The sequence below is a fragment of the Quercus suber genome, unplaced genomic scaffold, assembly GCF_002906115.3.
Source record: "Quercus suber isolate HL8 unplaced genomic scaffold, Cork oak 2.0 scaffold_321, whole genome shotgun sequence".
NCBI lineage: Eukaryota > Viridiplantae > Streptophyta > Magnoliopsida > Fagales > Fagaceae > Quercus > Quercus suber.
Genome location: NW_027069775.1, coordinates 489,877 through 515,761, shown reverse-complemented (window position 1 = coordinate 515,761; position 25,885 = coordinate 489,877). Strand labels below are relative to the sequence as shown.

The 25,885-nt window shown below is 34.5% G+C and overlaps 2 protein-coding genes and 1 long non-coding RNA gene across 3 annotated transcripts; all 3 read right to left on the bottom strand.

Annotated features, from left to right (window-relative positions):
- Positions 1 to 1,021: 1,021 nt before the first annotated feature.
- On the bottom strand, positions 1,022 to 1,601 carry LOC136071516 (uncharacterized). Its single transcript, XR_010632816.1, has 2 exons — positions 1,527 to 1,601; positions 1,022 to 1,355 (listed from the first exon to the last, which is right to left on the bottom strand). It is a non-coding gene; the product is annotated as an uncharacterized LOC136071516 (long non-coding RNA).
- Positions 1,602 to 4,630: 3,029 nt separating this feature from the next.
- On the bottom strand, positions 4,631 to 7,354 carry LOC111992180 (G-type lectin S-receptor-like serine/threonine-protein kinase At1g34300). The gene has a single exon (XM_024024012.2). The coding sequence runs from the start codon at positions 7,245 to 7,247 to the stop codon at positions 4,872 to 4,874; it is 2,376 nt and encodes a 791-aa protein (XP_023879780.1). The 5' UTR covers positions 7,248 to 7,354; the 3' UTR covers positions 4,631 to 4,871.
- Positions 7,355 to 12,507: 5,153 nt separating this feature from the next.
- LOC111992188 (DEAD-box ATP-dependent RNA helicase 10) lies at positions 12,508 to 25,452 on the bottom strand. The gene is made up of 12 exons (XM_024024024.2): positions 25,101 to 25,452; positions 24,852 to 24,921; positions 24,278 to 24,340; positions 23,072 to 23,146; positions 21,516 to 21,635; positions 20,841 to 20,882; positions 20,679 to 20,753; positions 19,419 to 19,565; positions 19,130 to 19,267; positions 17,578 to 17,689; positions 17,394 to 17,482; positions 12,508 to 12,880 (listed from the first exon to the last, which is right to left on the bottom strand). The coding sequence occupies exons 1-12, from the start codon at positions 25,358 to 25,360 to the stop codon at positions 12,749 to 12,751; spliced, it is 1,323 nt and encodes a 440-aa protein (XP_023879792.1). The 5' UTR covers positions 25,361 to 25,452; the 3' UTR covers positions 12,508 to 12,748.
- Between the last annotated feature and the right edge of the window lie 433 nt (positions 25,453 to 25,885).

The window sequence follows — 25,885 nt, the reverse complement described above, 5'->3', positions numbered from 1 at the left end:
GTTAAATATTTTTTTTTTCCTGGGGATGAACTCATTGACATAAAGAATTGAATGTTTAATTTGTCCAATTGTTATTTACTGCTATACATGAGGTAGAATCTGTCGCAACTAGATATAAGTTCAATTCAATGATGAGAGGTAAACTCTCTCTCTCTCTCTCTCTCTCTGAATACATATTTTTTTTCAATTCTTTTGTTTCCATTTCTGTAGGTTTTTTCTGTAACCTTGCAAGATCTGTAATCAGTTTTATCTTCATCATCCAGAAAGAGTCTGGCAGCCTTTTATGTTTAGTCTTCTGACATGCATCGATGCTCATCGGAAGTTTTGTGAGTTCAAAAGTTAGTGTGCTAGTTAATCACATTGTTTTAGCCTGTTTTTAGTTTTACCATATGCTGGAGCTTTCTGTACTTGCTTTTAGATATTACTTTTGACTCTTTCTCATATTTTCAAACTCTAGGATTTTGCTATAAATCCAAAATTTATTTTTTATTTTTGAAAATAAAGTTAAGCTATTCACTTTCTTTCTTATTTCTGTGCACCCTCAAGACTCAATCAAGTTCCATATGATGCATCTTGAATCTTCACACTTCATTCACATCCGTATAATATGGGATGATGATTTGGATTGAGATATTCTAACCAGGACCCAACCCAATAAATAAAGGACACGTCTCAAAATTTCAACACATTATTAATATACATACACTACTTGCACACACCATCAAGAAAGCTGATCAACCGATCAATATTCAACACCACAAAGCTCTAATTGATCCAAGCAAAGGATTTTAATATCTTTTGCCAAGTCAATGAAGAAAGAGATGAGTGAATGAGACCTGTAGGTGACGCGAGTCCATCTGAAAAAGTAGTACTCTGACCTCCAACTCCAAGCAAAGGATTTTAAATCACAAACCAGCCAAAAGCTGTTGGTTTTAATCACTTATATCATACCTCCAAGCATCTTGTCATTTGAACAAAGAATATCTGTCGCAAGACTCACAATAACAAAAGCCAGTCCCAATGAATAAAAATAATAAATTGCAATTCACCTTTATCTTTTGAAGCCAAAATATTCGGCATGTCAATGGATCCTCACTGATTTTCAGGTACTGAAAATTCCCAACCAAAATTGAGATCATACACACTACTTAAAAGTGACCTATGATAGAATCTGAACGCATCTCATCAAAATTTTCAAGTTTACAGGACTTGTTAAAAACATCGCTCAAACCCGTAACCAAGTTTCAATAACGCCATCCCAGTAAGTGAAAAAGCCCCCCACAACCATCTGCTCAAGCGAATCCATATCCCCAGCTTCAGAGAGAGTGTGTATCCTAAGTTTGTCTGCATCATCACTGAGGGAGGAAAAAACAAAAAATGAGTGAGCACCACTAACAATGATTTTAAAGTATCACAGAAAGAAAACAGCAGAGTTAAATGTGTCAAAATGACAATTTGTAGCACTTTTTAACTCCTTTGTTTCTTTATGAGAACCAAAAAGTCCAAAATTAAGGATCGAGGCATACTCTGTAACCCCAAAAATTTCCTTGACAACCAAGGAGCTATCTCTTGAACAGAACTCCCGCAGCTGGCCCAGAAAGTCAAACAAAAGTATGATCAATTTCAATGCATTAAATCCAGAGCAGCCCACAAATTAAGTTCAAAGTAATCAAGTCAATTTGAAACTACTTGTTTGACCAAAATTTTAATTAACCAGAACAATCATATGCAAGTTTAGTGCACAACCATATACTGGGAATTCTTACATGCAAATTGGTTTGAACGACCCATCCCCTTTCACCCCCAAAAGAACACAAGCTAAAAGTCAGAATTTAGAAATTCATATTAAAGATATTAAGATCTGTTGCTGATTTTAATGTTCTTCCAACAAAGGATGGACTTAGCCAGCACAATCATATGCAAGTTAAGTGCACAACAATATACTGGGAATTCTTACATGAATGTCAGATATGTACTATGCTTCATTAGGAATAAAAATTCAGGATCATGGAGCCCAGTGCCAAATCTGACATATACGTGTCTTCCTCATTCTTTTATTTTTTTATTTTTATGAAACGTGTCTTCCTCATTCAGAAATCAAAAACCATTTCTATTCAAGAATGTTTTGAGGGGCCCAACCACTGTTTAGGTATCACCTCCACATTAATACAGTCAGAGAGTTAGCTACAGAGCATTTAATACAGTGACAGCAGCTTTCTCCTAAGATATTTTAGGACTTCTCCCTGTTTGATGTCTCTGCAATGCTTATCTGCACCAATAGAACTTCCTAAAACGTTACCCTGGACGACAGGCTACCTTTTCGGACCTTGGCTTTGGCTAGCCGAGGAGGCATTTATCCTCGGCCCATCCTCTTGAGCCATTATGACCAAAACTAACCTCTTTATTTATTAACATAGTCTCTTCTGACAAAGTTTTCTCCTCTTTAGACAACCTCTCGTCCTTGGCTTGGGCCATAGGCTCAATATACAAATAGATAATGAACTCCTGGGCCCAATATCCTTACAAGTAACATATCAATTCATAAGTTTATTTAGTAAAATTTATGGTATTCTTGGCATCATTTTTTTTAGAAGATCCTTGACATCACTTAGTTTATCTCCTTTGTGTGTGTGTTTATTTCTTAAAAAGATATTATAAATTTTATTACATAAGTCTTACAAAATTGATTCATGTGTCACTCATGAGTCACAAAAAAGTAATTAAGACGTTTATTTTTTTATTATGAGGTGAAGTGGTACCAATTACATTTATTGTCGCATCTTTTTGTTAGTCTTTTTGCTCTTTTGTAATAAAATTTTTTCTTTTGTAGCATTTTCCATTTGAAGTTTACCATTGCAGTCTAGGCTTGTGGTAAGAGTAGGACTATTACAGATTACAGCTTCTATCCAAAAAATAATATTGCGGCTAGATCAAAGGTAGCCTGCCTTATATTGTGGCTAGATTAACGAAAAGACACAAGGAAAATAATGAAGAGTCAAGAGGGAGAAAACGCTGGCATTGCTGCTCACATCTTTCTTGTTACACTAACCCATCAATCTTTGTAATCCCTTCTAGCATTTGTACCCTTTTTTTTTCTCCATTCTTGGCCTATGTGACGGTTGCTCCTGGATGCATCAAAAGCTTACTTGAATTGCTCTAACTACTTGCTTCATATCCGCCTCTTGCTTAGCCAACCTAAAGTGAACAATTGACATGACATTACCCTTCTCAAATTCTTCATAAGTCCACACAGAAAGCATTTTCCAACCAGTTTAGGTACTAATGAGAAATTCATTTAAAAGAAGAAAAGTAATTACACAACATTATACAAGACAAGACCAAAAAATAAATAAATAAATGTACAAGGGATGATGTGTTAAATGGACAAAAGACCAAGCCTGCAATGTCAACTTTCTTTGCTCCACAGCAATAGTTGGAACTTGGAACCAATCGAAACCATACAACAGAGGGAATAGCTTCACACAACTTGTTGACATCACTATAAGCTGCATTCATTCACCAGTTACTCTTTATCCTGTTCGGGTGAATGAGTGACACCTACCTATCAAAAAATACATTTCAGTAGATTCAGCCCAAATCATTTCATTGCAATATATTATGAAATACTTAAATTGACATCAGGAAAAGAAAGAGAGGGAGAGAGAGAGAAGAGAGAGAAAGGCAAGGGAAGGATCTAAATAATAAGAAACTTTTACTATGGGAAAAAACTATACCTAATTGGACACTAGAGAGGAATTTATCCAAAATCCCTATCTCTTCCAAAGTAATCTGAATGATCTTGTTCACAATATAGATGCAAGGCATATATTTTCTATTGCCTTCACTGACATCTATAAGGTAATCAGTAGTTGCATCATACCTAAGAGTAATATCAGCATTGTGAATTATTTATACACTACATATTTGCCTTCACAGTTTCAAGGTCCAGGTGTGTGTTGGCAACTATTGAGGTCAAATTAATCCCACCCTTATGCTTCTTCTTAAAAGTCATATTAGGTGGTTCCTTGTTTAACCTGTATTAAGATTATATCAAAGAAAAAAAGGTTAAAATATCTAAAGAACTAACAAATTGTACGAGGAAGAGAAAGCCTGCAAGAAATTTATATGAAGCAAGTAATAAAAATTTGACTCAAAGGCGCTGTGCTATGATTAAAAATTAAGACTGTGTCGTCCACTGTTTATCAGGTTTTAGCAGCCAAAGTATAAACACCAAGAACCATAAGACTAGGAGCCCTTATGTGCCCAAATGATTTCACAATTGGAGGCAAGCAAGACTCCTCAGTAAAATTAGTCATTGAAGAACACATGCCAATTGCAGTAAGATAGGACTCAATACGAGAGAGAGTAAAAGTACACAACAGCACAGAAAGAGAAAAGTCAGAGCCTGAAATCGAAGCAAATCTGACAGGGGAGTTAGATCAACAGCCTCGAAAATAAAAGCTTATTTGCCATTGGAAGAAGTAACATGGAAAAATATGCCCAAGAAAGAGTGAGGTAGGCAATTTGGAGTTTGTTTCAACTAAGTTATGGTACTATTACTACTACTTTAAGCATTCGACACTCTAAATCTTCTCAAATTATAGCAATCAAGTGCACTTGACATTAAGTATGAACTTTAAGAATATTTGAAGTTTATTATTGCATCTAGGCTCGTTGTAGGACTATAACAGATTACAAGTTCTACAGAGAGAATAAAGAAGAGAAAGATTTATTGGTAGCCTGCCATATACTGTAGCAAAATTGAAGAAAAGAAACAAGGAAAATAATGAAGAGGCAGCTGGGGAAGAAGCTACAAAGAGGGAGATAACAGTGACTTTGAGGCGCACATCTTTCCAGGTTGCAGGAACCCATCATTCACGGCCTTTGGGAGAAGGCGGACTATCAATCTTTGTAATCCCTTCTAGCATTTGTACCACTTTTTCCATTCTTGGCCTCTGTAATGGTTGCTCCTGGATGCACCAAAAGCTTACTTGAATAGCTCTCACTACTTGCTCCATATCCACCTCTTCCTTCACCAACCTTCTGTCAACAATTGCAGTGACATTACCCTTCTCAAATTCTTCATACGCCCACACAGAAAGCATTTTCCAATTCGTTTCTGCAGATACTTCAAAATTTCTTCTCCCACTCACTATCTCCAACAAAACCATACCATAACTATAAACATCGGATTCTGAAGTTATTGGAAGATTCGCTAGCCATTCCGGTGCCAAATATCCTCTAGTGCCCCTAATGTTTGTCAAAGTTCGGTATTTATTTTCCTTGGAAGTATTTAGCTTTGAAAGACCAAAATCCGAGACTTTTGCAGTATAGTTCTCATTCAATAAAATGTTTTCTGGTTTTATATCACAATGCACAATGCGGACTCTACACTCATCATGGAGATATGTGAGGCCCCTCGCAGCGCCAATTGCAATGTTGAACCGACACTCCCAATTCAACAATTTTCTGGACTTATTATCATCTGTTTGGAAAAGGAGATTATCAAGAGACCTGTTTCGCATGAACTCATATACTAAAATCCTATGGCGCCCTTCGGAGCAGAAACCAATCAATCTCACCAAATTCAAGTGGTGGGTGCTACTTATGGTACCTATCTCCATTCTAAATTGCTTCTCTCCCTGCTCAATTCCCTCGAGTTGCTTCACTGCCACAACGGTTCTATTAGCAAGAACCCCTTTGTATACAGCACTAAATCCTCCAGTTCCAAGCTTCTCCTTGAATCCATTGGTACAGCGCTGGAGCTCCTTAAACGAAAACTGGATTGGAGCTCCAGAAGCATACTCAAAAAGATCATTTAATCCTTCATATTTGGGGCTACTTCTACAACACCACCACAAACTACCCTCCAACACAATCAAACCCAAAGCGACACCTATGACCACAATAGCTACAACCCATGATTGCATTCTCCAGCCACCACTCTTCCCAGAAACCAAACCAGGTGATGGGTTAGGAAGCACTGGTGGACAAACCTTGACATAAGAAGTACTACGCAGAGCTGCACTCTGATACCCAGTAATGAATTCCGGAGTCTTATAGTAACACATACCAGTTCCATCCGACAGTATAGTTGAAGCATCACAAGTAGGATTCACAAGACAATTCAACCTACAAGCTGATATACCCACGAAAAAGATTTGTGAACCATCAATTGCAAATATGCTTTGAGGAGGATAAGTCAACAAAAGGGTATGTTCCATATCAAGCATAGTCACATTCAGTGGACAATTCTCAATCTCCATCTTCCTCTTACAACCTTTCCTACTATCCTTTGGATCAACCAGCTCAAAATTCTGAGATGGGCACCCACAAATGGGGTTTGTACCATTATATCTACAAATCCCCATATTCCCACAGTACCCAAAAACTCTACATTGATCCCCAATAGCTACCCATTCCACAGTTTCATTCCCACTCCCTCTAACAGAACTATACATCCTCAAATTCCCATCTTCATCTAACCTTAAAAATCTTAAGATATCACTTCCTTCACCATGATCATTACTATAAGCCATGACAACCCCACGTGGCACGATTGTGGTATCATAAACCGACAAAGTACCATTAGACTGTAATCCTAAGGTTGGAGAAGTTAAGTTTTTATTCAAACCTTGATTCCAGTATACAATACTATCATTATCCCACTTGAGTGTAATGTTACCGTAACTATGAAGACTGAACGAGTACAACCCATTTCGCAAAACTTGTTGAGTGGTGAAGTTCTGTGATGGCAAGAGCGTATTGGTGGGGTGGTTGAATGAAGACCAGACTGGGAGGGTACCATTGGCAAGGACAAGGTTGCCATAGTCGTCGAGGGAAGCGGAGGAGATGCCAAGGTTGGCGGTGCCGGAGTCCCAGATGGTGTGGCCAGTGCCATTGAGTAGGAGAAGGTTGCCAGTGGGGTGGAATTGGAATGAAGCATTGGAGTCAAGAGGAGTGGTGCCTGCAGACCAGACGGGGATACCTCCGGAGAAGACTATGGAAGCAAGGTAGGAAGGAGGGGTGGTGGGGGGGTTGAGGGGTATGAAGGTGAGGGAGAAGGTGTTGTTTGGTGAGGACCAGGTTTGAGTTGTGTTAGAGGCATAAAGGGTTGAGCCTGGTTGGATTTGTTTGGTGAGAATTGCTACTGAAGTGGTGGGAAGGAGGAGGAAGGAGAGTAGTATGGTATGGAGTTGGAGCTTGACTTGTAGTTGGATTGTCATGGACCTCATGGTCATGATCATTTGCTTATCTGGGTCCTTAAGGTTCAAATAATGGTGGCTGGGTGTGTGTGTTTTTGCCAAAAGCTTGGTTTAAGCTTTAAATGGGGATAGTGGGCAGAGGAAAGGTATGTAACAGGCATGGTTAGTCTCATACAGATACATTCAAAGTTTGTGGGGTCCATTCTTACGTAAAGGGCATAACATTTACAATTATAGGAGAGAGAGTATATAGACGTAATTGTTATGTCATAACTTTGAAAAAAACAGTTATGGATCTATGTTATTAATTGTTAACCACTTATAATTAATTATTTTAATAAATTATGGTAAAAGTCGTGACAAGTGGCATAATCCTAGAAAAATGAGTAATACAATTTTCTTTTTCGTTGGGTAGGGAGAGTAATCTGAGGGATTTTGAATTGAATTCTATAGGAAAACACAGTAATACATATACAAAAAATTTCTTTTTTTTTTTAACAACAATTGACTTGGTATTTTTTTATTGATTATTATTTAAATCTATCACTAATATTTTTTCTACCATTTAGCATTAATAAACAGTCTCAAAAGGTGTGAAGTTTATAGTGACTTCAAAGTTACCAGTTTCGTAAGGGACTTGGACAGAGGTGTAATAAAAAAGAAAGGGAAAGGGAAAGTTTTTTATTTGTTTATGTTTGATATGGCTTCTTTGGTAAGCCACTTCATACACAAAATTATGCATTTTAAATATTACTATACATATTTTTATTCACTTTTTTATTTATATGTATATCAAAAACATTCCAACAATATAACTCAAACTACTTTCTCAAACATCCCCTAAGTTTTTTGGGACCTTTGGGGACTCAGTGTCACACTCACTGTTTTTTTTTTTTTTTTTGTCACAATCACGCAGTTGAATATTACATTTTTTTTTTATTTATATGAGAATATTACATTTTTATTGATTTCACTTGCCAGTCTTCTTTTAATGTTCCGTACCTATATCGTTCTCGGTCTAAGGTCTTTGTTTGAAAGTATAATCGACTAGTAAATAATTCCTTTGAAGTCTCCATTCACGTACAGGACCGCAGCATATATTGACCCACTGTCACTAGGTCAAAATAAAATAAAGAAACTTTGTTTTGCTTCCTTTGAGATTTACCTTGACTTAGAGGCCGTTTGGATTCGGCGTCTAGGGACTGCGTTTTGCTGAAAGCGCGTTTCTGTTTTTTTTTTTTTTTTTTTTTTTTTTTGGTTTTCAAGCATTTCCGGTGTAGTGCGGCTACTGTTCATTAAACAGTAGCCGCATTATTTGACTTTCAGCCGGTGAACAGTGCACTGAGCACTGTTCATGAGTCCCACAATTCTTAATTTTTATCAACTTTTTCATTAAAAATGGGTTCTACGGTACTATTCACACATTTTAAAATTATTTTGTTACAGTGTTTTCAGTTTTCAGTTTTCAGTTTTCAGCTGAATCCAAACGGACCCTTAGTTAGAATCTTATTCTTTTAATTGTAAGTTTAAACACAAGAATCTATAACTTAAAGCTGTTTAGGAAAATAAAGATAGATCTACAGACTATGATCATCTCTGATGAAGAGATCCATATATAGTTTCATTCATTGTTACTGCTATGAAGAAAATAGAATTCTGCAGAGCAATATTTTGTGTTTTATTTTATTTTATTTTTATATAGATATGATAGGATTTGAATTAGAGGTAGTAAAATTAGACACGACTTGCGAACCCGACATAACACAACACGATACGAAATTAGCAAGTTATGAGTTGAGATTTCATGGATTCGTGTCATATTCGGATTGATACAACTGACTCGTTTAATAAACAAGTTGAGTTAGTATTTATCACATAGAACCTGTTTAACCTGTCTGACCCATTTAATTAAAAACATTTTACCAATATACCCTTCAAACCTTAAGATAGTTGTTGTGGTTTATTTTCTTTGACATATTATGATTGATTATTTGTGATATTGAGAAATGCTTTAGTTTTGAATGATTATTTGTGATACAATTACTTGTTAGTTCTTAATTTTATATTAAAAATATTTATTTGTTTGATTTTTCATAATTCATATCAATTTGGTTAATACTAAAATTGGTTTTTTTTTTTTTTTGGATAAAATCTAATAAATGGGTCGATATGACTGACTCGATTAATAAATGTGTTGTGTTAGGGTTGAGGAATCTTGACCTATTTAATAAACATGTCGGGTTAGAGTTGATCCATATAGTCGAATACTTATGAGTCGATACGATACAAACCCGACACACAAATACGAATTGCCACCCCTAATTTGAACTTGTGACGTTTAAAAAGTTTTACTAATTAAGCTAACTCGAGCCACACAATATTTTGTTTTTAACGAGTTGAACGAGAGGACTTTAAAACTTTCCCGAATTTGATTTTCAAATCCTCAACTAAAAGTAGACCTCTTCCACGATGAGATAAAATGGAAGGTAATAGATGAAGCAAAGATATAAACCATGCATCTTCGATATACATTTGTAGTTTTGTTTTCATAAGACTTATTCAACAATTTTAAAATTATACAAATCCTAACATTACTATCTAAAACAAAATAACACAAAGATAAGTAAAACAAATACACAAGTTTTATTTCGGCACAATATCAACATTCCAAATATAAAACAAAATTACAAATGACTTATTGGATAACTCATTTGATAAAGAATAAAAATATATAAGAAATTTACAATCTTGAAAATTAATATTATAATCTATTATCAGTTGTGGTTGACACTCTATTTCAATTTGAGATATACTTTAAAATTTGATTGCTTACTTATTCATACATGGTCTCTTTTATGAATATCATATTATTGTTAAGCAACACACACTTTAGAATATATCATAATTTATTTTGAAAAAATGTTTATTTTGGACATAAATTATTAAAAAATAGGTCTAAGTATTCATAATTTATGCTAATTTGATACTTTAGCTTCACTATTTTCACACTTGTGAATATTTCTTACATGTCTACAATTTTAAATCTATGTTTTTAACTCTACTGTAGCCAGATTATCTTGGCATGTACTTTACTATTTGATATCTAAAAATATTCACTCATTACAGAATGTTCAACCATTAATCTTCCAATTAATTTGCATATAGTTATGTAAATGTATCAATTGTTTCCTTAAAGTTCACAATAAACAATTAAACCAATATTGTCTTAGTTTTACTATTTTTTTTACCAAAAAAAAAAAGTTTTAAAAAAATGGTTCGGGTTCGGGTCGGGTTGACCCGCAAAAAACACGGGTCGGGTCACGGGTCAACCCGTCTTTGCTTCGGGTCAAAAAAAATCGGGTTCGGGTCGGGTATTTTTCGGGTCGGGTCGGGTCGGGTCAGAAAATTCTGACCCGTTTTGCCATGTCTACATAAGAGTTTTGATATACACTCTTTTGACTTAGTCATTGGAGAGTTCTTCACCCAAATCCTATGGCATTCTGTCCGCTGTCCCACATGAAAGTTTTTAACTGGGTAGTTGCAATCACCAAATCGATGGTTTATTTGAGCTAATAGAGATTATCTTAATTGCTCTACCTCATGCAAAAGAAATATAATGTTTATTACTGTCACATTCCGCCACTTCATCTCCTTAATTACCTATCAATGCGCTCAGCTTGGTGAATTTTTTGCAATTGTGGAGGTGGAGAAAGCACTTTATGGTTGATTGATTGGTGTAGATAGGGACCAATCGGTGAAAAACCACAACCTTGGGGGTTAATGGTTTTCCGCATGAAGAAGTTGAGGTTTTTTGTTAATATATTTCTCAAAATGATGGCTTGACTAATGATATTATCCCTTATAACGAAAAGCCAATATTTAATTTATTCTTATATTTGATGTAGCAATTAAGAATATTTCAATTCTCTTTGCATAAAATGTATCACTTGGTAGAATCTCATGCACTCTCACATGAAGTCTCCGCTTATATATATATATATATTAATTATATGTGTGGTCATGGAAAACTAAAATTCAGCACAATGGGGTTTTCAAAAAAAAAAAAAAAAAAAATTGTTCATGTGGGCGATAAGATCCTCCTTGAGGTAGTGAATTGGTTAGGAATTAGCTGCTTGGAGGGAGCTAGGCCTCTAGGAAGGAGAGATAGAATTAAGAGGAGATCAAGAGTTAAGGAAGTCAGTGAATTTATTCTTATTTTTGGATGATCTATGACCATGATCATTATAATGCATGGCAGTAGCCCCTTATATACTCGAGTACTAATTGATTACAAACTTAATAAGGGTGATTATAACCACCTCCTTAACTGACTGCCAGCTGGCACACAATCACCTACTAACAGCCCTAACTCCTTTTAACTACTACTAATTTTAACACATGCTCAAGTCAACTGTATTAATTATACACATCAATCACGGTAGTAATTAACTAAGCACCTAGCAGCAACTAATACAGTCAGCCAACTGTATTATTAGTATAGAAGACATTCTCCTCACTAGTTAAAGAGAAAATGTCGTAAAAGTATTCCTCACAAATTAAATGGTTCCTTGCAGACATTTTCCTCACAAATTTAATAATTGTGAAAATATTGTGAACGTATTATTTCTCTTAATTAAAACGTCACTTTTCCCGTTACTAACCGAAATAAATCCCATTCCATTTGGGGTATATAGACAAGTCGAGAGGTCTACTAGACTTTCATTGTCAACAAAATTCTATTCAATCTTTTCATTTCTCTTTTATAGTGTGGTACAAATCTACCAAATTTTTCTTTTCATTTTTCTTTTAGTGTGGTACAATTCTGCTAAATGTACCTTTTCATTTTTCTTTTTATATTGTGGTACAAATCTACCAAATATTTGGGCATATTTAAAATTGTCCCTTCATAACTCAACTATAACAGTTCGCTTCATGGTTCCTTGGAGGTTTACTATTAATTTTTTTAATAAAAAAAAATAAACACCATCTTTTCTTGAATGTGGTAGGGTGTTCCTTTTTTGATATCAATAGTTGTTTATCATATCCATGACCATTATTTCCTACTAGTGATTTAGCATCAAAAACACATTTAGAAGACGAGATTCATGTTAAAAATACTCACTGAATTTACTGCATGAACACATCTGAGTTATGAAATGTGGTATATGTCATTCCTAACATATCTTCTTCAATGACTTTTCCCCTGAATAATTTTTATTGAGCTGATTTTTAAAAATGCAGAGTTGTACTCCGATATATTATAGAACAAAAATGTCCACACAAATGTGTTCTATAGCTCAAATAACTAATAATAATAATTATTCTTATAATAATAAAACCCAAAAATTTCTCCTGCACAGTTTTTTTACATCTATTCCCTAAAATTCATCCCTCAAAAACAAAAATGAATCAAGTAATGGTAACAGCCATTTAAACTCTTAACAAAATTTTTGGATTCATGTATACTTACTAATAGACCTACATAAACATCTTCATCCCTCACACTAAATCTCTAACAAAATTTTCTGCCAGGGCTGCTATATTCATTTTTTCATCTTCTTAGACGACTTCACATTTCTGTGGGTCATGTATTTGTCCGTAGCTTTGTCCATATCCTCATCATCATCATCTCCTCCTCGCTTCTTTCCATTCTTGCCTCCTAGTTCTTTGATTTTCTATAAAGATAACAATAAAAATAAACCACGAACAAAGAATTAGTTAATTAATTTATTATTATTAAATAAGCTCACGAAAAAGAAGCTAAAATCTTTCAAAATATGGCAACTCAAAATAAATTCCGCATAAGGAAAGACTTTAGTAATAGCAGAAGAGGGGTCCATTTAAACCAACAACCAATGCACTCAACCAACCAAATTCACACTGAAGAGATTGGGTTGGTTTGGCTCTAAAACTTAAAAAACTCCTTCGAAAGTTGAATCTCCACAAAAGAATGAGTTCAGAAACTTTTTTCACAAATTCACAAAATTGAACTTAACCCAAATACCCAACAATTTTATACTGAAATTATTGTATACTTAAAAAAATAAGCACATTGGTTATATTTTACTAGTCAATAAACCTGATCCCAGTTACACTTTTTTCTAGCCTCAATGCTAAAAATGCAAATTAATTTGTTGAAATGATACACTTGGGAGGATAAACAATTTTTTTGGTAATAAAATGTAATGTGAGTTATTGGTGACTAGCCTCATCACACGCGCTTTGCGCGTGCGATGAGACTTTTTTTTTAGCAAAAAAAAAACTGTGTTTTTATTTTATATATATAAATTTTATTTTAAGAATCTAATTTATTAGTGGATAATGTAATTTGAAAATTAAAAGGATCGTGATCTTATCTTTTAGGCAATGTTTTAGTAGAAGTTAAAGTTGCATTTTTACCGAATTGTCCTTTAGTTTTGCCTCTACTTAAACATAAGGGTGCAATGACATTTTTGAATTAAAAAATGAGGAATCCAAACAGGAAATGTCCTTTAAATAATAGTATAGATAAATGGCACAATTTGAATATATTATACTGGCCCAAAGGCCCCAAACCGACAAGCCAAACTGATCTAAACCAACCACCTATGAATTGGCTTATTTGGTTATTTCAGTGCAGTCGATTTGGTTTGATTTGGCTAGGCAATTTCTCATAATCAAAATGAGATTGGTTTGGCTTCAAAAAACCTTCAAAACAGAACAGCCCAATCTGCATAGACCCCAAAGCAGGAAAATATAAAGATAGAAAAGAAGTTTATAATATATCACAAGCATAAACAACATGGAATGGCCAAAGTAATACTCATGGTGGACATGACCAACAAAACCCAATTGATTTCTATCAGGACTTGGCTTCTAGAGTAAAAAAAAAAAAAAAAAAAAAAGAATTAATAGAAACCAAAATGATTAAATATTTGCAAACTGGTTGTGAAAACATCATTTGTATTCTTCAAAAAGAGTGTACACATCCTTCTTGTGTCCTCTATTTCCTGTTCTAATAAAAATATGTACTAATTAAAAAAATTCATTAGCAGTTCATGAAGCCAATTCCAATAACTAAACCCAGCTGGTAAATCAGGATTTGGGAATTGAAAGGGAAAATCAAAATTCAAGAACATAATCCAATGGGAACCACCACCCCACCCCATGCCCCCCCCCCCCTTTTTTTTCCACCAGACCAAAAAAAAAAAAAAACCATTAAGAGTGATTAGAAATTTATTAGCAATGGTCACAACAATCATATAGCACTCAGACCACATATAAACTGCACTTATTTGAATTTTACAGAACCTAATCACAGTGGAAAGAGCTATCCTAATGCCAACTAAGATTGTCAGATTGAGAGAGAATCATTGGAATTCTGCTCAGTGTCAAACTAAGGTTACAGGTGCTTGCATCAAAACTGGGACCTGGAAACTGCAAGGTTTCAAGGAGGCGGTATAGGTGGAGCCGTGGAGGTTTCATGGAGCTGTAGAAGTGGTGGAAGGAAATAATCACATAGTAAGGCAAAGTATCTTCTTAAACCTAATCAGGAAACTTTGCTTGTACCTAACTGAGACCAGTTCAGTAGGCTGCTGAGTGTGGGGATTGCCAAGTCTTTCAAGGCGTCTTTGATTTGTTTAAACACACTCTATGCTCCATTTGATTTGATAGAAAACCTTATGTGAAGATAGTTTTCCACTTTTCCTAGGTTTGGTAGTATCTGAAAAAAGTAAGTTAAAGGAAAACTATATCTCTTGACTTCCCTTATTTGAAGTCAAGCTATCAACTTCTACTTTTCTAAAATTTAAGTTACACTCCATTTGTTTCAACATTTAACATTTTCTGAAAAATGAATCATTTTCCAAAAAGAAGTTTATAGAAAACTATCTCATTTTCCTATGTTTGGTAGCGACCTTAAAATGAGTTGGAAACTATCTCTTGACTTCCCTTATTTGGCTTGGCATGTGATAGAGATAGAGTTGTTTTCCAACAAATAAGTGTTAACTTCTAGTTGTGCTCAACTGCTAATAGTAAAGCATGAAACTTTCTCAAATCCTAAACAAGAAACTTTGGTTGTACCTAATTGAGACTAGTTCAGTAGACCACTGGGTGTAGGGATTGCCTAAATCTTTCAAGGTATCTTTAATCTGTTGGAACACACTCTAAATGAAATTTTAGATCATAGCTTGACTTCCAATTAGTGTTAGCTTCTAGTTGTGCCCAACTGCTCATGGCTAATTCATTTTTCATGTCTCCTCCTCTTAGAAGTGTTTCCCTTACAAAATTAGCATATGAAGTTATGGCAAGGATACTCTAATCAATTCAATAACAATTAAGCAGTGCAAAAGGATGGCTTATATAGAGATTCACTGCCTTGGGCAACCTATGGGCTATTTGGAAGGACACACACACACACAGAGAATAATGATGACTAGCTTGAAGTTTTCTTCTCCATTGTATTTTCATATAAAAAATTCATAAGATTAAAAAAAAAAACAATAATCTACACTTACCAAGGTCTAATGGCATGGTAATTAAAGAAATATATTCGCATAAGATGCAACAGACAAGGCCATTACATACTGTCTCCGCTAATATTTCTCTCTCCTTTTTTTTTTTTTTAATGTTTGGAAAAGTCTGCTAGTATGACTGTATAAGGCCGTTAGCAGATCATAATTCTGTCTCTGTTATTGTGGAGTAACTGATTATGGACTACTCACATAAATTAGAGATTAAGAGTACATTGTGGCCAATAAGAATGAAAAATTGCAAAGGGAACGGTAGGATGGGATAAAGTGTGCGCTATTATGGCCAACGATGGTTTGGGGATAAGGAAACTAACTACCTTTAATAAAGCCCTATTAGGCAAATGGCTATGGCACTTTGGGGTTGAGGAGACTCGTATTTGGAGGAGGGTGGTATCTATGAAGTTTGGGGAAGAGTTTTTTTTTTTTTTTGGGCGGGGGGTGGTAGACCTCTAAGTTGGGCAAGTTTATTCATGGTTGTGGTTTGTGGAGAGGTATTTGTATGGATTTGGAGGATTTCAGTCAACATACTCAGTTTGAGATTGGGGTGGGAAATAGAGTGAGAATTTGGCATAATTGTTGATGTGGGGATCAACCTCTTCAAGTGAAACTCCCGGTTTTGTATGTGATAGCCATTAACAAAGAGGCTTTTATTGCATTATCTTTGACAAGGCAGAGGAAAGGGGGAGGACTTGGGATGTGAGGTTCACTTAGGATTTGAATCATTGGAAGGTGGGTTCTATGGTGGATTTTCTTCATATTTTGGAGTACAATACCCCTTCAAGTGATAATGGAGACCGATTGAGATGGACTTTGAAGAAGAATGGGAACTTTGACATTTGCTCGCACTATAATGCTCTACAAGGTTCCTCCTCTGTCATTTTTCCTTGGAAAGACATTTGGGAAGTGAAGGACCCTAGGAGAGTTTGTTGTTTTGTTTGGACTGCGGCTTGGAATAAGGCGAGTTGGAATAAGATACTCACCGATGACAATATGAGGAGTAAGGGGTTTGCTATTGTTGATTGGTGTTGCATGTGTCATTGTGGGGAGACCATTGATTCATTGTGATTAGGCTCATCAGTTATGGTGTTTCATCTTTTGATCTTTTGGGGTTTCTTGGGTCTTACCAAAAACGGTACTTGATCTTTTTGGTTGGAGGAATTAGTTGGGGAAACACTCGTAAGACATTTGGAACTTAGTACCATTGTGCCTGATGTGGTGCATACGTAGGGAACATAATTAACGTATGTTTGAGGACGTGAATAGTTCAGGAGACCAGTTGCTCGCTTCTTTCAATGGTTATTGGTTTGAACTTTGATTGATCTCGGGCTTGGGGATTCACATCTTGTGACACCATCCCTTTATTCGTTAGTTCTCTTCTTTTTTGTAATTAGTTTTCTGTTTTTTGACTTCTTTTTGTACTTTTTGACTACTATTGTGCTTTTCCTGCATATTGTAGTGTCTTTAATATCTTTTTTCTTACCTATCAAAAAAATAAATAAATCAGAAATTGATAGCTAACCAGAAGGCATGGATTGGGCACGTGCATCCCAACACAATTATTGGCACAAGCACACTTATTCTTTCATCATTCATAAATTTTGCAATTGAAAACAACTTAGATATCTATCATTATTCATAAATTGTTACCAATGAAAACAACTTAAAAATAAATCATTACCGCCAGAGATACTCTTTTGGCCTCTTTGACGGACCCCATCAATAGCAGGACTTCCTCTTCTTGAGAAGGAAACTCTGGAAATTTCTTGCCTGAAACATACACAAAATATATATATATATATATATATTAGCTTTTGAGACTCCAATTACAATGCCTCACCACAAAAATGGTATGAGTTTCCTACCAACAAACTTCTCTATCTGCACAAACCATTCCACCTCATACTGATTCACTAGGGAGATTGCAACACCCGATCTTCCTGCCCGAGCAGTTCTTCCAACTCGATGTTTATAATCCTGTGAGTCACTTCAATTAGCAAACCAGAGCATATAGAACATTTTTTGGGGAAAAAAAAACCATAATTCTTTCGATAATATCTCATCTGAAATCTAATCAAACACAATTACAGGAGAGGATGTCTGGATGCATAATTTTTTTGTAAGTGATAAAATTTTATTGAATTCAAGGAAATAATCACTTACTATGTGTGCACAAAATACCACTGAAAAATCACATAATCAAATAATTACATGCCAAAAAAGGGGAATCAATAAAGTCTACCACAGAATTTGCATCACCTGTGCCTATAATACAGGGCCACACTAAACAAGAATTTCCAAAAGATGGATTTCACCTCATACATGATTTCCAGCAAGTGTAACAAGCCCCAAAATTCAAAAAATTATCAAGGAAATAATTCAAAGAGAGGAAAACAGTAACAGATAAAAGCTCCATATGAATGCAGGAAAATTTCTAGAAGGCACTGCACACCCTTGTTTGCCTTGGTGTGGCAGGGGGGATCTATCAGTTGCCTCTTAGTGAAGTGTGATAGGTCCAGGATGTAGCAATGAAATTTCAAACTAGATTCAGAGTGGCCTGGTAACATTCAAGGTCTCAGAATCTTTAAGATGAACAGGTCCATACCACCACTAAGTAATGGAAAGAACAGCTATGCAGAACCAACTCCTCAACATCATCAGGCAAAGAAGATTTTAAGTCTCTGGGTTTATAGGATAGGTATGATGTAAGGTTTTTTTATTTTTTATTTTTTTAATGTAATTAATGAAAATACAAAACAGCCAGCTTGGAAGGAATCAAACTTTTTCATAGCTGCATGCTCTTTGAGAAGCAGCATAAAAGCTCAAGCCCCACCAAACAGGTTGCAGAATACAAGAGGCATGCATATTGCATACCCTATATATATCCCGTCAGTACATTACAATTGATAATTTAAAATAGAAATAAAAGGCATGAAAGAGATATAGTTATAGATGTTCACATACATGTAGAAATGAGGAAACTAAAAATACACACAAAAAAAATGGCAAAAGGAAGCTAGAGAGGCAGTTAAGAGGGGTTTGATTTAAGAATTCCAAAGAACTACATTGCAAGTTGGGGACAAAGGTTGGAGAGAAGCCTATTTATAAACTTACCAAAATATGGAAATGAAAACTGGATTGTGACTAGTGTATCAAATATAAGGGTCAAATAAATTTTTAGTAACGGAAAATCTTAGCAAGTTTATATACTGTTAAACTATGGAAATGCAGCAACTTCTATTCACACTATCAACTGAAAAGGATTCATGGAGCTGACCTCAATTAAATTGGGATTAACGACATAGTTGAGGTGAGTTGAATAAAATCTAAGAAATAATCAAACTGAACAGGATGTATGTTACACCATAAAACAGGTGTAGCCCTGCTCTAAGTCAGAACATAGATAGCAAGCCTAACCTTCACGTTTGTAGGAATGTCATAATTGATAACCATATCAACAGATGCAATGTCAAGTCCTCTACTTGCCACATCAGTGCCAATAAGAATATTGCACTCTCCTGCCTTGAACTGATTTAAGGCTCCAAGTCTCTTTGACTGAAAAGAATAGTCACAAAATATTATGGCAACATAGAAAGGGAGAATATATTAAAGAAAGAAAGAAAGATAAAAAGAAAGGGATAACGAACATGGTTAAAAATATACAGAGAAATCATTTTTTTACTTCAGTTAAATTAATAGATATTACCTGGGACATTTTACCACTGATTGGAATGGCTCTGTGACCAAGATGTCGAAGCATCAAAGCAAGAAAGCGAGTTGCATCACAGGTACGAGTGAAAACCATTGATGTACATCCAGACATCTCGTTCAAAATATATACAAGGTAGCATTCCTGTAAAGCAATGATTATGAATATAATTACAAGGAACACACCAATCACCAACATCTTGCAACAGCAGAAACTCTATAAAAGAAACTAAAATGCATGTAATTTGATGAATACGCCTTTAAAACAGATGCCATAATCACACTTTCCAATTTGTAGTGTGATACATCTCACTCTAAAATGATTGTCACTTGCACTGAGAGTTGCAACCCTTTTTCTGGAACCACTAGAAACATGCTTCACATCTCATCACATCTTACACGCACACACATACAATCCTTCAAATGCATGCCATAATCACACTTTCTAAACATGCTTCACATCTTATATATAAATAAAGTCGCACCCAATGCACAAATCTCCCACTTCTATACAAGTTTAAGGAGAAGAGGGATAAATAAATAAATTCTACTTATTACAATAGTCAGTGCATTCATATTGTTTTGATCCACAAGAAGACACAAATTTGTCACACATCCATAACTGTTTCTACTAAACCCATGGTTCATTTTAATTGAGGGATCAAGAGTTACAAAACTGAACTCTAGTAACCTAGGGTTTCACTATATGCTAGAAGCCATTGTCAAAATTAATTAGTGGCTAAATCCTAAATACAACTTATTTATGTCAATCCTAGAATTTTTGTATATCCAGAACCAATAAATTTCCTGAAATGAGGTTGTCCACAATATTCAAAGAAGCAACTTGCCAAAAAGATTTTATTAACAAGGTTTATTTAAAGAACTTTTTATTGTACAAACGAAAGCTATCTATATCATCACTTTAGTTGGCTAAAACCTCAAACTCTGGCATTGCCTTTTAGGAGAGCATAAACTCCAGGTATACCTCTCATAAAAAAGCATTAGGTGAAAGAAATGTCATTTTCCCTATGATCTCATACATGGCTTCAGAGGACAAAAGACAGAACTAAGTCTTGTACATTTTTGATGAACGTTTCTCACAGTCTTTCTTCAACAGACTCAAGAACACAAGAATGACATTAAATTCAAACATTTGTCTTGTTGGCCCTAATCACCAGCCATAATACCTGGCATACATATCCAATCTTTAGTAAAAACATCTTCAAAAAAAGCTCAACTCTGAGAGAGAAGGAGAGACCTTGTATTTAGCAGGTATAAAGCAATACTGCTGCTTTAGCGTGTCAACAGTTGAGTATTTTGATGCTGCTTCAATCTGAAATCATCCAAAAACTAACCATCATTACAAGTCATGACAAGAACTATGAACAAATGATACAAGTATAAGAAATACGATCATTACCTTCACAGGATTTCTTAAACAAGCCCTTTGGAGCTTCTTAACCTGAAACATCATGAATAAATGAAACATTATATGGAAAACTAAAAGAAAATATACCTTTTTCATATAGGAACCACCTGTGCAGTGTGCATCTCCAACATAAATTGTCTAGGCATCACAAAGACAATACTTGCTCATAATATTATGATTTGATATGGTTGCTAAAAGGTTCTGCTGACGTGTTTACAGCATTAATAATTTTTATAGCATGTGCCTAGGCACCACATATAATAATATTTATAAAATTTGCTCTGTAAGGCACCAAATATCTTCTCTTCTGGTGCAAAGTGTGTTTTACTGGTGATCTAAAACCCTCCTGAACTATCAGACCCTGATGTGCATGAAATGTCAAAAACTGTTTCCTTAGAATTCCACTTCATTTTCATGGAAACATTAGTTCCAAATGAGTTTCTCTAAAATTTTCGGAAAGGGGTCTTATCAAAAATAAAAAAATCAGAAAGGGATCTCATATTTCAGGAAGGAGAATAACCAGGATTCACTATAAATTATAGAACATACATAGCTACCACTCACAGTAAGAAGAAGAAGAAGAAGAAAAAAAATAAAAATAAATAAATAAAAGGTCCCTGATTACAGATATACCTTTCAAGTACAGCAGGATATTTAAATACATACCTTACTGGTCATAGTGGCAGAAAATAGATACGTTCTCCGTTCACGAGGGATAAATTTCAAAATTTCATCAATTGATTTCTCGAACTCCTCATTCAACAACCTGTCAGCCTCATCTAGAACCTGCTCAAAGTGTAACCCAATCATGCAACTTATAACAAATGAATTTATAGACTAGACAACATCAAGGTGGACCTAACAGTTGTTTTTAATCATTTCTAGCTAGATCAAAGATATAGACATCCATGTGCTTAGGATAAGTCACTGCCAGCCCAACTACCAGTCTGGCAGAGTAGCAAACTTCACCATGTTTTGAGGTTGAGATGGACACTAAATGAGATGCAATAAAGGAGATTCCATGGTAAAGAACATTATTAAAAAAAAAAAAAAAAGTTATATATAATTAAAAAAAAAAAAAAGGTAATATAACAAATTTTATTATTAAAAAAAACCAATCAAGTACACTGGAATTGTAATATAGCAGCAAAACCTTAAGAGCCCAAACTGCACCGCATATATTTACTGTGTACATAGAGTATTGTCTTTCACAGGCAAAAAAATATAATTTTGGATAAATTATATATATATATACACAACATAAATCTCTGACCATTAGTTTCTCAAAAAAAAAAAATCTCTGACCATTATAATGCAGCCTGCTAAGTGTCAATTACCATTTTCTTGCAGCATGTCTAATGCCAAACTATAAGTCACACACTGACAAAGATCAAAAGAAATTAAAAACCTGTGCAATAATCAATTTCTAACAACAAAACACTTAACATATACTGATTCCCATGGGTGTTTAAAAATAATGAAATATATATATATATATTGATTTTCATTATTATTATTTTTTTAATATTTTTTGTGAACATGGGTGCTCAAAAATCTTTGAGCACCTAACTATTTCCTCGAATTATAGCCCCCACACAACCAAGCAATCACACGGAGGAATCCCTTGTGGGTGGCCCTAAGATGCTAGTTAGGAGTTTTGAATCCAGGACCTCATGGGGCTGTGGGAACCACTGGACCAACCCCCTGGGGTCACTATGTATTTTCATTAGTATTGCCTTAGATTGAATAAAAGATTTAAATGAAATCCTATTAAGACTAAATTTTTTCTAACAAAAGTAACACGAGGTTGATTCATTTCAAGCTCTTGGTACTATAGTATGAGAAATTTTGCTAATACTTTGCTTTTTCCATATTCATGTCAAAGATTCTAATTTAACTTACAATTTCAAATAATTGAATCATTCACCTCGCAACAAATTGGATCCACATTCCTAGAGCTTCCTACAACATATCAAAACTTTTTTGTTTTACGACAAGTTCCTACAATGTATTAAGAGTTTAAAACTATATATATAAGGCTAAAGGGCACCCATCAATGTACACAGGAAGTGCACAACGATACGCAATATTAAGACTACATATATTATCTTAATAAAATAAATTTACTTATCACCAAAAAATAAAAAATAAAAACATATGTAACCAACATGTATGTATCTACAAAAGCAAAGTGCATAGCTGAAATGATATAAGAACCATACCAAATACTTCAATGTGTGGAGGGAAAAACCTTTCGTGTTAGAAAGATGATCGACAAGGCGTCCAGGAGTTCCAACCTACAAAGGAATGGGGAAAAAAAAAAGTAAAATGAGAAGTGGATTGAACAACTGAAAATCAGAAGAAAAATATACCAGTAAAATTAATTTACCAAATTCAATGCATTATAATCCCTCAATCCCAAATTGTTGGTCCTCTATTCCATTTTGGGATGTCCCAAAATGTAGTCCTCTTTGAAAAGTCTATAAATAAATTCCCTAACTTACCTTGTACTTTATTTAAAAAGTCAATACCATTCTTTCACTAGAATTTCAATACCTTGTACTTTATTTTTACCTTTTTAACTAAAAGACAACACATTAAAGGATGTTCTCTTAAAGAGTTGAATTTTCTAAACAAGACCAACAATATGGGACAGAGGTAGTACCAAAGATTCCTTCTTCTTTTTTTATAAGTAATAAGTTTTATTGATATCAAAAAATGAACACCCTAGTATGCAGGGAGTGTACAAGGGGTCAAACAATTCAAGAACAAAAATTACAAGAATCTAGGAAAGACAGACACCCCTAATAACATCATACCCAGACGTCCATGTAGCTTACCATAACTTGATTATAGGCCCAATCTAGAAGGAACCAGCTCAGCTTACAAAGGAAATTGCAAAGACAGACACCCCTTTCAATTATGGTGGCTTAGGGAGACTCAAATTGAAAACCAGAGGCACAGTTTAATAAAATAATAATTTTCATGTCTTATGTTGATTTCTCCAATCTTCTTGGCTGCTACATCACTTTAGGAGAGTAATTAATGGGAACATGGATGAACTCATTCCACATGTATCAAGTTTATCATAATCTTCAAAATTAATTCAAGATCATTAGCATTTTTGAAGTCATAAAAATCAATATCATAATCTTCAAAATATCTTCCAACATTATTTATATGTTTGGATGGATTGTGTAAGTAATACTCAAAGCAAAAGCTTCAAGAGTAAAACTACAAATTTGAAAAAATGTTATCAAACACAACAAATTATCATAGACTCCCATGTAATTTGACAATCCAACATTAGCAAATGGAAAACCAAAAACAAAAAATCACATTCTCAGTTATCCACATTTTATACCTCGTACAAAAGTTTAAAAAAGTGAAAGATATCAAACTATTCAGCCAATAAAACTAACACTTACAATAATATGGGGCCGTTTTGCAAGGTTGATAGACTGGTGCACCATGTCTACCCCTCCAACAAGCTGCAAAAGTTTGGTAAAGATTCATATTAAAGGGATCAATTGACGCTAACAAAAATGAAAATTTAACAAGAAATTTATATCCAACAACAATATCATACAAATTGAACATGACAATCAAAGCATCAAAAGCTCTAGCAATTAAAAGTTTCCTTAGTCTTGAAGCTAAAAGTTTTTTTTTAAAAAAAAAAAAAAAAAATCAATAATTGAAAATATTTATTGAAAACCCATGTACAAAGGAAGTGTACTAGGAAGCTACAAACATGTAGCTTTCAGCCTGAATCATAAATTCAGATGTAGAATTCATTGATTCTTTTTATTTTCATTTGTAAATCTCTTTTCTTTGTAATTATTTAGGAATACATCATCTATACTTCCTTTATACTTGAGGTAGACCCTTTTCATTAACAGAACTTATTATCACTTCTAATTATAAAAGAGAATTTGCCATCATGTAATAATACAAAGTTGGTACCAAGAAAGAAAAAAGGAAAAAAAAAAAAAAAAAACTCACCACTGCACACTTAACCCCAATGCCAGCTCCTAAAGCTTCAAACTGCTCAGCAATTTGAATTGCAAGCTCCCTGGAAAAGCAAAAACAAAAAAGACCCAGATGCAAAATCAATTCAAAACTCTTTCTAGAACATAGAAAACAATAAATAAATAAAATGCCCAGATGCAAAATCAATTCAAAAACTCTTTCCAGAAGATAGAACACACTAAAGAATTAAAAAATATAGCAAGGATGAAATAAATATGAAACCTAGTTGGGGAGAGGACACAAGCGAAGAAAGGTTGTGGAGAGTCTAAGAGGGACTGCAAAATGGGAAGAGCAAAGGCACCAGTTTTACCAGAACCGGTTAGAGCAAGACCAATCAAGTCTTTTCCTTCAAGTGCATGAGGAATTGCTTCTGCTTGTATCTTTGATGGGTATTTCCAGTTCATACGATCACAAGCCTCTAGCAATTGTTCACATAATCCTAAATCCTTAAAACTCTTGCCTTCTTCTCTGTCTCCTTCCATTGTTTCACAATAACTGAACTGTGTCTCTCTCTCTCTCTCTCTCTTCTCAAACTTGGAAGACGACGAATGTGAGGGAGTCTGACGTAAAGGGGGAGAAGGTTTTTTCTTTATATAGCTATGGGATTGGGGGTAGGGTTTTGTTTAATAAGGCCCGGCCCAGACCAATCAGCCCAGCCCTCTTGTGAAAAAATATAAATAAAATATTACCAAAGTGATAATTGTGATGAGGACCGTTCTATTTTCTTTGTAAATTTTAATCATTTCTATTCACTATAATTCGGGATTCTTATATTTTCAAAATTACAAAAATACTCAGGAGTGTAATGAGTATTTTGCATGTATGGGTTTTATTGTGATTAGAAAAAATAGTAATCCTAAATTATAATTAATAGAAATTATTAACCTTTACAAAGAAAATAGAAGAGTCTCATGCACGTACTCAGAGTCTAATATTGTTGAAAATTATAAATCTTTAGAAGAAAAAAAATAGAAAAGCTTCACGTGCATGTTCAAATGCTAGGGTTT